The sequence below is a fragment of the Astyanax mexicanus genome, chromosome 13 (genome assembly GCF_023375975.1).
Source record: "Astyanax mexicanus isolate ESR-SI-001 chromosome 13, AstMex3_surface, whole genome shotgun sequence".
Classification (NCBI taxonomy): domain Eukaryota; kingdom Metazoa; phylum Chordata; class Actinopteri; order Characiformes; family Acestrorhamphidae; genus Astyanax; species Astyanax mexicanus.
In genome coordinates, this window is record NC_064420.1 from 5,881,237 (window position 1) to 5,895,029 (window position 13,793).

Genomic DNA, 13,793 nt, shown 5'->3' on the forward strand with positions numbered 1-13,793 from the left:
TTGGTTTGTCGGCCATTCCTTAGAAGGTTCACCACTGTTCCACGTTTTTGCCATTTGTGGAAAATGTCTCTTATCGTGGTTCGCTGGAGTCCCAAAACTTGAAATGGCTTTATAACCTTTTTTAATTTGTTCCTGATTTTCTTTGGACTATTGGCATGATGCCAGGCTTTTGAGTATCTTTTGGTCTACTTCGTTTTGTCAGGCAGGTCCTATTTACGTCATCTCTTGATTGAAAACAGATATGGCAGTAATCAGTTCTGGGTGGGGCTAGAAAAATGCTAAAGCATCACTACTGGGTAGCATCACAGCGCACTCAGAAAAAAGCACAGGAACCCAGCTCTGATACATCAGCTCACAGATGCTTGTGATGATCCACATTACATTTAGAGTGATGGGGAGAGAGCGTCACCTACTGTACCCATTTAGAAAGACAATGACTAATTTATGACCAACAAAAACAAGAGTACCAATTATTCTTACCCATGTAAGTGTCGTCAAAGACGATCTCTTTCTTTTGCTTGGTCTGAAACTGACCCATCACTGACGTGAGGAAGAACCCTGGGTAATAGGCCTTGACGATTTCCTCCTTCACAGCAGAAATCAGTTGTCCTGAGAAAAAATAAATTAAATATTTAAAGTTATTGTCTTTATAATACTTTATAATATCATAAGCATGTGTGCTTATGTAGCGAAGTAGTATTTAAGCTTTGGTGAGAGTGCCATTAACGTGCAATACTGGCACGCTTAGATTTCAGTCTCGAACTGAATCACATTGGAGAATCAATAATAGTTTTTTAGGTTTTATTTTACAGTACAGATAAAAATTACATATTTTTTAGTTATTATACACTTGTAATTAAGTGTATATATATATTCCAAAGACTGGCAATTCAGTTTAGTGACTTTTTACTTATAATAATTACTATGCATTTGTTTCATACCTTGCCAAAAATAGCTGCCAGGTCCACCAAGTACTACCTTCCCATCCTAGATCAAAATTAAACAACAAAAAAGCAATTAAATTTAAAATGTATTAAAAATATATGTTGACATGAATGGTTAAAAAATATATAAATAAATATAAAACACTGACCTTAGTGAAATCTGCACTGAATCCACCTTGACAGTAACCTTGGCCCTTTTCTCCATGAAACTCTGGAACACATACGTTACATTACTTACTAAAATATAAAATCATCTTAAAAATAACAATAAAGATCAAATAAAACCAACAAAAAAAATACAGGGTGTATTCAAAGTAAGGAAACACCCAGACAAAATGAAAAAAAAAAAAAAAAAAGGCTTGGCCGACAGAGATCATTGGGGGAGATCATTAATATGACAAGCATCTTGAATGCCGCCATCTTGGATTTGACTTCAGATTTATGAAATAGGAATGATGGCTTCTGACATATCAAACTGGTAGAGAATTTTTTTTCAGAAAAGCAGTGGTGTGCTTCATTCTCATGTTAAACAGTGAGTTTAGTGTCTCAGAAAATTTGAATATTATACAGTGTGTGCCGAATACTGCTGGAAAATGAAATCCGCATCTCCATAAAAGTTGTCAGTAGCAGAGGGAAGCATGAAGTGCTGTAAGATTTTCCAGGAAAACAAAACTGCACTGACTTTGGACTTAATAATAAAACACAGTGGATCAACACCAGCAGATGACATGTCTCTCCAAACCATCACTGATCATCAGTCATTTTTACATTTCATTTGGAAATTAAGGAACTAGAGCAGGGGGGTCCAAACTAGGCTTTTATAATGTGAGATTCAAAGTTTGAACACTAGGCGTCAGAAACAAGGCAAAGAGTCTAAAAGTGTAGAGGGTGCACAGTTTTAGCACAGAAAAACGGGCCAAAGAGTCTAAAAGCGGAGAGAGTGCGCAGTTGTAGCGCAGAAAAATGGGCCAAAGAGTCTAAAAGCGGAGAGGGTGCGCATTTCTAGCGCAGAAAATCGGGCCAAAGAGTCTAAAAGCGGAGAGGGTGCGCAGTTGTAGCGCAGAAAAACGGGCCAAAGAGTCTAAAAGCGGAGAGGGTGCGCATTTCTAGCGCAGAAAATCGGGCCAAAGAGTCTAAAAGCGGAGAGAGTGCACAGTTGTAGCGCAGAAAAACGGGCCAAAGAGTCTAAAAGCGGAGAGAGTGCACAGTTGTAGCGCAGAAAATCGGGCCAAAGAGTCTAAAAGCGGAGAGGGTGCGCATTTCTAGCGCAGAAAATTGGGCCAAAGAGTCTAAAAGCGGAGAGAGTGCACAGTTGTAGCGCAGAAAAACGGGCCAAAGAGTCTAAAAGCGGAGAGAGTGCACAGTTGTAGCGCAGAAAAACGGGCCAAAGAGTCTAAAAGCGGAGAGGGTGCGCATTTCTAGCGCAGAAAATCGGGCCAGAGTGTCTAAAAGCGGAGAGGGTGAAGTTGTAGCACAGAAAAACGGGCCAAAGAGTCTAAAAGCGGAGAGGGTGCGCAGTTGTAGCGCAGAAAAACGGGCCCCCAACAAAAAAGTTTGGACACCCCTGAACTAGAGTCTGGAGGAAGAGTGGAGAAACACACAGTCCAAACTGCTCGAGGTCTAGTGTGAAGTTTCCACCAATCAGTGATGAGTTATGGTTTGGAGAGACATGCCCATCATCTGCTGGTGATGGTAGATAACATTGTAGCAGGTCATTTACCTGTGCGGCAGGGAGCATATTCCACAAACTTGGTGAAGTTTCTAACAGACAGATAGCAGGAGCCGGTGACATCTGCCTCAGGCGTGTCCTGCTTGGTTCTCCAGGAGTAAAGAGGAGCACAAGCCTGGGGGCGGTTATTAAAAAAAAAAAAGACATCAGAGATCAGAGAGTTTAGATCCATGGCAACAAAACACGAACACACAGTTTAACCTAGGAAAGATCCTGAGAGAGGTCAGTGCTACATCTGGAGTAAACTAACTGTAACATAGAAACCATAATAATTACAATAATTATAATCTATAACACCTGGGATTCTGATACCACACACATTGTATATACAGGACCTTGTCCCTTAAACAAACTTAAGCCAAACTCGCAAATCGTTCAGATAGGGTTGGGCAATAGGGCCAAAATAATAAAATAACAGTATTCTTGGTGATATGAAAAAACACTGAAAAACATTTATTTATTTTAAGTATATACTACTGTAACAAAATAAATGTTAAAGCAATATATATTAACAGTTTTAAATAGGGCTGAACGATGAAGGCAACAATTACTACTGCTATATTTGGTTGTTTCATGATATGTAATAGGATATTCAAAATACAGGAATTTTCACCAGATATCTCCAAAATTATTAAATGCAACATTCTATAATGTGTGTCCAATATTGGAGTAAAAAAAATTATGTTGGGCAGATATAAGATCTATAAGATCATAAATATTTTGTGAAAAATGAGAACAGTGTATTTGGTGAATGCTAAAAACAAACATTTTCTGCAAGTTTTTATTAAATTCGCCACTTTTTCCATCATTAAATACATTTACCAGCCTTAAAAACATATTTTTGTCTTTACAAAAATTATTTTGTCAATTACAAAACAATTAAATCTAAGTGTTTCATCTCACTAGACGTACCAACAAAGCACAACACAACAGACATTGTTCGTAAAAAAATTTCACAGTGAATAATGGACTGCTTTTAGGGGGGTTAGGGTCTTAAAAAAAATCTATATTTGATGACACATAGCAGAAATGCATCGCAAACAAAAACAGTACGATATATAATATAAATATCGATACTTTGTCGCACCCTACATTCAATACAGAATACGGCCATTATCCCAATTTAAATTAATAGCAATATATTGTGTGCAATATTGTATTGCGTACATTTACAATATACTTCAAGTGTTTTAAAAATGCTGTTTAAAAAACACAAACTTACATCTAATGCTTTTATGTTATATTTATATACAGCTTCATTACAATTGAAATATACCTAAGTTGCTGTAAGCTGTTCCAAAATAGTACATTTAGTATGTATTTAGCCGCATATTAATTTTAATGCTAAAAATACAGGGGTTACACAATGAAACTGAAACACCTGGTTTTAGACCACAAAAATTTATTGTATCGACAGACAGTTCTGGTGGAAACAGGAGAGTTGAGGTGCACATTGAATTCTGCGTGATTTGATCAGCCGTGGTTTTATGTTTTTTATTGGATACAATCCGGGTTAGCACCCGAACATCCCTTTCAGACAGCTTCCTCTTCTTACAGCGTCCACAGTTAATCCTGTTGGATGTGGTTGGTCCTTCTTGTCAGGTGGTTATGCTGACATTACCCTGGATACCGTGGCTCTTGATGCATCACAAAGACTTGCTGTCTTGGTCACAGATGTGCCAGCAAGACGTGCAGCAGCAATTTGTCAGTGTCCAACCCCTGTATGTGCTTTTCTAAGTTTAAAAATATACTTATTTATTTAGTTATCGCTTTTTACAACTTATGAGCAGCACCACAGTGATGCCAATAATTGTGGCGACAACAGTGGCAAGGAAAAACTCTCTTATATTAAGAGGAAGAAGAAACCTTAGGAGGAACCAAGACGCCAAGGATCAGGTTCTGATACTGATCTTAAACTAACAGCAGTAGATTATTCTGATAAACCCAGATCTAAACTGATGGTTAAAGAACACAGACTGAAGCACAGCCGCACACACTCGGGTTACTGCAGATATCCGGCCATATACAAGCATTACACATGTATTAGATTCACGCTGAGCAGAGCAGAGGAGTCTATAAACAGAGCAGCAGACTCATCAGTGTGGGAACTCTGATAAGATTAGCATTCTGGCAGGAGACAGAAGAAGCTCTAGGATCATAACTGATACCCAGCTGTCAAACATCAGCACTCCCTCTGAAGTATTTCCCCACATATATACACCCACGTTTCTACCATCAGCTCTTCTCTTACCAACACCGTGTCTTTGTGGGCCCGCACTGTCGCTCCGAACCACTGGTGGGACTTGAACTCAGCCTGGATCTCAGTCTCGTTCAGGGTCACGTTAAGATCTCCTAGAAAACAGGTGAAAAAAAAGAGGCAAAGAATTTAAGAAAACGTTCCACATTAAAAGGAAAATTGATGAGGTTCTTCTAGACAGAATGACGTTATTGTACTTTAGCAGCTGATTAAAGAAATAAGGAGTGCTTCCCTGAATACAGAAGGATCAAATGTTCTGGAGTGGAAAGGATAAAATGACCTCAGTTGCAACGCAAGACGACCGAAAACGAGAAGTTCTTCACAACCACAACTTGAAAATGAGACTTTAGTTAGTCGCAGGGCACACTAGACGTGGGCAAATACACAAATGGTATATCATATTGCTGTCTTTAAAAGGGTATGACTGCTTTTTGATGACTCATCATAATTTCAGTGGCATTTAACGGTCTCAAAATTACAATAATATTGTTTATTGCACTATTTTTTTTTTTGCGATAAGGCAAAACAATGATTTTTAAGTTAGAAAGATTTTTAAGTTAATTCATGTGTTTCATACTGTTTTAGATTATTATACAAGTCATTACAGGGCGAATGAAGCTTCTGGTCTGTAGGAGAAAGAAAACATCCTCGCAAGTTTTTAAGCCCTCGGCCCGAGCCCTTGATCTCAAAAGTCTCGGGCGTGGTGAGAGTCGGTGAGAGTCTTGTTTTACAGCAAATACAAGAGACATGCCCCAGCAGAGAGCAAGAGGTAGGCTAGTAGGCTTTCACAATCCCCTGATCTAAACCTGATGAACTGAGATGGTGATTTGAGGTGATTTAATTGGGATGAGCTGGAGCTTCACAGCGTGAAGGAAAAGCAGCAACTATTGTTCAGCACCTCCAGAAACTCCTTCCTTTAAGACGCTGAGAAAACTATTCCAGGTGACTCTCCCTCATGAAGACACTGAGATTAAAATCTCACCAAGAGTCTGCAGATCTGTCCTCAAAGAGAAGAATCTATAGTATAAGAAGTATTGTGGTTTAACATTTGTTTTTACTAAATAATTCCACATGTGTTCCTGTATAGCTTTAAATGTCTTTACTAATAAATTAATAAAAAACCATGTATGCTCAGAGGAAAGCGTTGGATCCCCAGGTCTGATACATCCAGTTAACAGATGCCTGTGCTGGCCACCAACATTAAATTGGCAGAGATGAGAAGAAGAGAAGAAAGCACCATATACTGTAAACACCCAGAGAGAACACAATGGCCATTTGTGCTCTCTCAGACTCTGGCTGCTGATGGCAGACCACATGACCTCATCTTGCGATACTCCTCTGCTTAAACAACAAAACAATAGTTGGAATGTTCATATCGATCAGTAACATCAGTTGACACAAAAGAAAAAATCAGCTAAACCCAACAGCAACATTCCATAAGTTATTAACAAGCCAATACTTTGGTTAGATCTTTCATAATGATGTCTTTTGCCACAGAAATGTCTTGCGCCAGTTGCACCATAATTACAAGCATGATGCAACGCGGCCCTGTAGTGTGGGTGGGTTGGGAGTGGGATAGGGTTAAGGGTGAGGGAGAGAGGGATGGGGGAGAGGGGTGGCTGGCGGTAACATCATCTGTTATTGGCTCTTCTCGGCTGGCTGTGTAGTGATCTGGGTGAAGGGGCCTGATCTCAGCCTAACGAAAAGAGGAAAAAACTGAAAAGTTCCAACCGGTTCCAAGCAAAACAGCAGCTCTGGCGCTGCGAGGCAGGCGATTCATCACAGCGCTCGCCTGAACTCACGTGCTCTCTCTCTCTCTCTCTCTCTCTCTCTGTCGTTCCAGCATTTCTCTCTGCTACTTACCTTCTTCCCTTCTTCCTCATCCATGGCACCATTCGACTGCTCTTCCCTTTCCTGTCCACCTTATCCTTCTCTCAGATTATACCTTCATCATCTTCTTCCACTTCAACTAACCCACCCTCTCCCACTCATTCCTCCACCCCCTCATTCTCCTCCCTTCTTTCTTCCCTCTATTTATCATCTCTCAATTTCATCCTCTCCCCCTTTCTCTCTCTCTCTCGCACGTCTCTGCCCTTGATCCCATACAGAGATCCGACTCCTCAGTAGAAAAACCATAGGGATTAGGACCCTTTAATAACATTACAGGATATCTTGGTCTTATGGTCACCATCAAAGCTCTCTTTCATTCCATCATCCTTACTCTCTCCATTTCATCCTTACGCATTCTCTCGCTCTATGCCAAAATAAAGAGATCTACCAGTTTGGACAAGGAAAACAGAGGAACAGAAGAACAGAAGCCATGCCCATTAGATTCTCTAAGCCAGGATAAGTAAAGGAGATCCATACTCTGTAACGAAACTAAAACACTACATAAGAAACACTGTGCCTAAAGGTCTGGTTTGTTTAAATATGGATGGTCATATTCTAGATAGAGGTAGAATCCATAGGTTGAGTGTCCCGATTCTTGTTAGGATTGATGTGTAGACTAACTTTAGAGGCGTAGGGTGTCCAAATACTTGCTCGGTTAGAGGAATACGGTGTATTATTTTTTGTTGGGACAGAGGGGTAGAATCTAGATGCATAGGGTGTTCTAATAGAAGGGTAGGGGGTCTTGAAATCTATAGGGGTAGGCTGTCCCAATTCTTGTTGAGATAGAACTTTAGGGTGTTTTGCTTCTTGTTGTGATAGAGGGATATTCTGTATTGATTTTTGTTGGAATAGAATTTAGAGGGGTAGGGTGTCCTGATTCTTGATAGGATAGAGGGGTAGAATTTAGAGGTGTAGAGTGTCATATTTCTTGTTGGGATAGCGGGGCTGGGTGTCCTGATTCTTGTTGGGACAGAGGGCTGGAAAATCTAAAAGGGCATGCTGTCCTGATTCTTGTTGGAATTGAGCATTAGAATCTAAAGGGGCAGGATGTCCTGAATCTTGTCGGGACAGAGGGGTAGAATCTAGAAGTGTATAGATTGTCATTTCTTGTTGGGATAGAGGGCTAGAGAATCTAGAGGAGTTGGGTGTCCTGATTCTTGTTGGAATAGAGCGTTAGAATTTAGAGGGGTAGGAAGTCCTGATTCTTGTTAGGATAAAGGGGTAAAGTCTAGAGGTGCGTAGATTGTGATTACTTGTTGGGATAGAGGGGTTGGGTGTCCTAATTCTTGTTGGGACATAGGGCAAGAGAATCTAGAGGGGTAAGGGGTCCTGATTCTTGTTAGGATAGAGGGGTAGAATCTAGAAGTGTATAGATTGTCATTTCTTGTTGGGATAGAGGGCTAGAGAATCTAGAGGTGTTGGGTGTCCTGATTCTTGTTGGAATAGAGCGTTAGAATTTAGAGGGGTAGGAAGTCCTGATTCTTGTTAGGATAAAGGGGTAAAGTCTAGAGGTGCATAGATTGTGATTACTTGTTGGGATAGAGGGGTTGGGTGTCCTAATTCTTGTTGGGACATAGGGCAAGAGAATCTAGAGGGGTAAGGGGTCCTGATTCTTGTTAGGATAGAGGGGTAGAATCTAGAAGTGTATAGATTGTCATTTCTTGTTGGGATAGAGGGCTAGAGAATCTAGAGGAGTTGGGTGTCCTGATTCTTGTTGGAATAGAGCGTTAGAATTTAGAGGGGTAGGAAGTCCTGATTCTTGTTAGGATAAAGGGGTAAAGTCTAGAGGTGCGTAGATTGTGATTACTTGTTGGGATAGAGGGGTTGGGTGTCCTAATTCTTGTTGGGACATAGGGCAAGAGAATCTAGAGGGGTAAGGGGTCCTGATTCTTGTTAGGATAGAGGGGTAGAATCTAGAGGTGCATAGATTGTCATTTCTTGTTGGGATAGAGGGGTTGGGTGTCCTGATTCTTGTTGGGATAGAGGGGCTGGGTGTCCCAATTCTTGTCTGGACAGACGGCTAGAGAATTTAGGGGGTAGGTGTCCCGATTCATGTTAGGATAGAGGGGTAGAATTTAGAGATGTTTAGATTGTCATTTCTTGTTGGGATAAAGGGGTTGGGTGTCCTGATTCTTGCAGGGTCAGAGGCATCGAGAACATAGAGGGGTTGGGTGTCTGGATTCTTTCAGGGACAGAGGGATAGAGAATCTGTAGGGGTAGGGGGGTCCTGATTTTTGCCGGGATAGAGGGCAAGAATCTAGACGGTAAACCAGTCAGGACAGTAGACTGATAGTGGGTAGGGTTATAAATGAAAATTCGGCTCGGGCTAAACATCATCAAAGTGGAAAAAGTCAACTGTTTTGAAACAGTTTGGTCTAGATTAAGTGCTTCAACTGCTCTTGCAACAGGGCTTATCTTTCTCTTAAGTAAAAGCCAGATCCAGACGCCAATTCCTACAGGACAGTAAGGGTTAGTTTGGGGGATGGTGGGTCGGAAGGGTTTGTACACTCTCCTGACTTTGAACTTTGTGACTCAAGAGCCATTAGTGGAGGATATAGATCTGTGAGTGTGTGTGTGTGTGTGTGTGTGTGTGTGTATACACAGGGTGAAGGAAAGCACAAGTCAAATGGACAAATTCAGTCATCACATCAGCCGTCCCTCTGGGAATTTTGAGAGAAAGAGGGCGGAGAAGAGGGTCAGAGCCTGAGGGTCAGTTAGTGTCTCTCTGTCTCTCTCTCTCTCAGAGCTCTATCACTCACTATCCTTCCCTCCCTCCCTCCCTCCATCACTCACTCCCTCGCTCGCTCCTTTATCAGAGAGGAAGAGGAAAGAGTTAAGCACTCATTTCCGTTAATTTCCCTCTTCCATCGTTTATGCTCTCCATCTCTGACAGTAAAGGAGGAGGATGTGGTTGAGGGTTATTTGGGCCGGGGGTAAGCAGTAAACCCCCAACCACCACCACCACACAGTAATTATGAAAACCAGCGAGGTGGTCGGTGACCACTGGGTCCCCACGAAAAGCCAACTCAGTTCAAAAGTCAAAGATAATCTTTCCAAACTTCATCTTCTTTGCTCAGCTGATCACATGACCAAAAAAAAAAAAGCAGAAAATGACAAAACAAAGAAAATCAATATTACAGCATATGCTACTGCCCTGCTGCTGCTGCTGCTGCTGCCCTCAGGCTATAATGTAGGGGTGGGCAATATGGCCCTAAAATAATAATAATATCACTTTATTATTGTCATGTTAACACACTTTTATGCCACTAAGATAATGATAAATTAATAGCATAACAGTAGAATTAAATTATGTTTTTTTAAAGTTTAATATTTAAGAATATATATCATATAAGTTTTGTACAATAAGTTGATAATATACTCATCATAACAGACTTATACAGTATCATAATCTAATGAAATAAACTTGTTTTTAAACAAAGTTGACATGATTGGGGGTGTGTCCGTATATTGTACGATAAGTCAATAATATAATTATCTACATTTAAAGGAAGAAAAAAAAGGTATAATTTAATTGATACTACTTTAAACAACAGTATTAAACAACAGTAACCTACCAAGACTCTGATTCTAGACTCTTTTCTTAAGAGTCAGGTGCTCTATGACTCTTTGGCAAATTGGTATTTTAACGGCGCAGCATTTCTGCGCTTCTCAGCAGAGGAAAATGATCTGCACGTTCATGTTGTGAAGGTGAGTGAGCAGGATATTCACAGAAACAGACTGGTTGTCTGTCTAGGTTGTATTCAGTCAGTGGCTCACCTGTGTTTTCTGTTGCCAAGATAGCAATATGCCGAAAATGTACCTGAACACATTTCCTTTCCAGACCAAAACACCTATTACTGTAGATATACTTACATGCATTGTTGCTTTTTAAATGGTGCAGATGCCAGTAAGGCTGCAACTAATGAATTTTTTTGTTGGTGGTCAACTTATCTGACGATTATTTTTATTTAATTTAATTTTTTTCGATTAGTCAACGATTATTTCTGACATGTTCTTCATCTGTAAAAACAATAAAAACAGCTGAACATGAGATTTAAAAGGCATTTAAGTGTCTGGATGTTGTTTAAATGTGGAAAATTATTGATATTTAGTAAGTAAAAATATAATCTGTTGTGTTTGTGCACTTTTGGACACACAAACTGAGTTGAATTCTGTCTCCAGCACTTTGTGTAGTGCAGGACTCTTATAAATTAATGATTCGTCGACTATGACATTTGTAGTCGACAAATTTAAATAAATCGACATTGTCGATTATATCGACTAATCGTTGCAGACCTAGATGCCAGGCGTGAAAATAGACTATTCACGGGGTGTACATAAATATGGAACATGGAAATAACTGTAACGACAAAGGACAAGTTATTTTAAAGCATTTGCACGTAAAGAGAGACTAGGGATGCTTTTTTTTTTTTTAAATGTCAATATCCAAACAAAGATGCTGTTTTGAATCAATAAACTGACTTTAAATCATAATATAGGAATAAGGGATTTGCTTTGTGTGAACAGCAGCATTACAAGCAGTAAATCTTCACTAGTGTTTCTCTGATTCTGCAGGAAACAGCCAGCAGCCGTTACTCCACACTGAACACATGCCACTGTTCCGGACATGTGTAGAACGAGCTCAGCTTGGCCTGGTCCGCAGAGCTCCAGCTGCATCACTGTCTTCTGCATTACTGTCTACACGCCACGTCTGACAAGTCTACGTCATGCTACTTTTACTGAACTTCATATACAGTGACCTATATATTTAATTAAGTTCTCATTATTCATCTAGTCTATATATTCATAAGCCTGTACTTAAAACCACTGCTACATCTGAGACATTCACACTGTCAAGTGAAAACTACAAAAAAAACTCATACTTTCAGCTAAGGTAAGATATGTTATGCTAAAATAAGTTAAGGGAAGGTAAGATATGCTAAAATGAACTAAGTTAAGGGAAGGTAAACTATGCTAAGCTATGCTAAGTTAAGCAAAGTTAAGTTAAGCTAAATTAAGCTAAACTAAGCTAAGGTAAGCTATGCTAAAATAAGCTAAGATACGCTAAGTTAAGGTAGGGTAAGCTAAGATAAACTAAGCTAAAGGAAGGTAAACTATGCTAAAATAAGCTAAGTTAAGCAAAGTTAAGTTAAGCTAAATTAAGCTAAACTAAGCTAATAAGCTATGCTAAACTAAGCTAACATAAGCTAAGCTAAGTTAAGTTACGGTAGGGTAAGCTATGATAAATTAAGCTAGGGTAAGATATGCTAAAATAAGCTATGATAAGCTAAGCTAAATTAAGTTAAGGTAGGGTAAGATAAACTAAACTAAGCTAAAGGAAGGTAAGCTATGCTAAAGTAAGCTAAGTTAAGCAAAGTTAAGTTAAGCTAAATTAAGCTAATAAGCTATGCTAAAATAAGCTAAGATAAGCTAAGCTAAGTTAAGTTATGGTAGGGTAAGCTATGCTAAAATAAGATAGGGTAAGATATGCTAAAATAAGCTAAGATAAGCTAAGCTAAATTAAGTTAAGGTAGGGTAAGATAAGCTAAACTAAGTTAAAGGAAGGTAAGCTATGCTAAAATAAGCTAAGTTTAGCAAAGTTAAGTTAAGCTAAATTAAGCTAAACTAAGCTAATAAGCTATGCTAAAATAAGTTAACATAAGCTAAGCTAAGTTAAGTTACGGTAGGGTAAGCTATGATAAATTAAGCTAGGGTAAGATATGCTAAAATAAGCTATGATAAGCTAAGCTAAATTAAGTTAAGGTAGGGTAAGATAAACTAAACTAAGCTAAAGGAAGGTAAGCTATGCTAAAATAAGCTAAGTTAAGCAAAGTTAAGTTAAGCTAAATTAAGCTAATAAGCTATGCTAAAATAAGCTAAGATAAGCTAAGCTAAGTTAAGTTACGGTAGGGTAAGCTATGCTAAAATAAGATAGGGTAAGATATGCTAAAATAAACTAAGATAAGCTAAGCTAAATTAAGTTAAGGTAGGGTAAGATAAGCTAAACTAAGTTAAAGGAAGGTAAGCTATGCTAAAATAAGCTAAGCTAAGCTAAGTTAAGTTAAGCTAAGCAAGGACTGGCAAATATTCTAAAATAAAATAAAACAACTTACTTTTTTTTTTACTTTACAGTCTCATTTTAAAAGCCACACCAGCACAGATTAACATTTTTTTTCTTTTTAGTTCTTACTGTATGTAACAACTGTAAATTCACTTCAATTTATGGTATATAGATGTGCCAAAATACATAAACTACTATTTTTTTGTACATGTATTGTTTAGTCAAAAGTGTGCAGCACATTAAAACTTGTATAAAAGCATTATAAAACCCCTAATTAATATAAAATGTATACTCTCAAATGGTCCTATTTTTTAAAATCGCATTAAAACAGTAATTTGATTAACTGCATTAATTTGATTAACCTTCCAGCTGTAATTTAAACTCTTAAACCTGATCCTTACCCCTGAAACAGAGGGGAAGCTGCAGGAAAAACACATAAGTAACCCACTTAAGCTGAGCAGCAGATCCGTCAACACAGGAATTGTTCAGCAGAGGAAGCTGAAACTAAATCCTGAATCCTCAAACCACCAGAACAGAAGTCCTGGTAAACAATTAGTAATTACAGCACATTCTTCACCATTGTTCTTCCTCAGGACTAAACGCCTGCAGTCAGACATGTGATCCAGACCTGAAGCCACAAAATGAAGAACTCTACAAACCACTGCTTATCCAAACTAATGAGAAACTTTTAAACAATAATGTTTAGATCAGGTATATATATATATTATCTGCTCCACTAACATGCTGGATTATGCTGTTAAAAAAAGACTGGAAACTAGAGGTGGGCAATATGACAATATTTAATCAAACTGTGATTTTTTTTATTGCATCAACAATATAGGTATATCGTATCGTATCATACAAAATTATATCACCAACATTTTTGGATACTGTGAACGATATTATATCCTT

The 13,793-nt window shown here is 38.7% G+C and overlaps 1 protein-coding gene across 3 annotated transcripts in view; it reads right to left on the reverse strand.

The window, feature by feature from the left end:
* itga5 (integrin, alpha 5 (fibronectin receptor, alpha polypeptide)) overlaps window positions 1-13,793 on the reverse strand; it is a 100,272-nt gene that overhangs the window by 56,562 nt on the left and 29,917 nt on the right. For all 3 annotated transcript variants that reach the window (XR_007441601.1, XR_007441602.1, XM_022677267.2), the window contains exons 3-7: window positions 4,925-5,025; window positions 2,665-2,788; window positions 1,094-1,155; window positions 942-987; window positions 481-609 (exon numbers count right to left, since the gene is read on the reverse strand). Coding sequence is in view for 1 of the 3 variants with exons in the window: in XM_022677267.2 (XP_022532988.2) it covers window positions 481-609; window positions 942-987; window positions 1,094-1,155; window positions 2,665-2,788; window positions 4,925-5,025 (462 nt within the window). In the remaining 2 variants the exon portion in view is untranslated. The remainder of the gene's footprint in view (window positions 1-480; window positions 610-941; window positions 988-1,093; window positions 1,156-2,664; window positions 2,789-4,924; window positions 5,026-13,793) is intronic.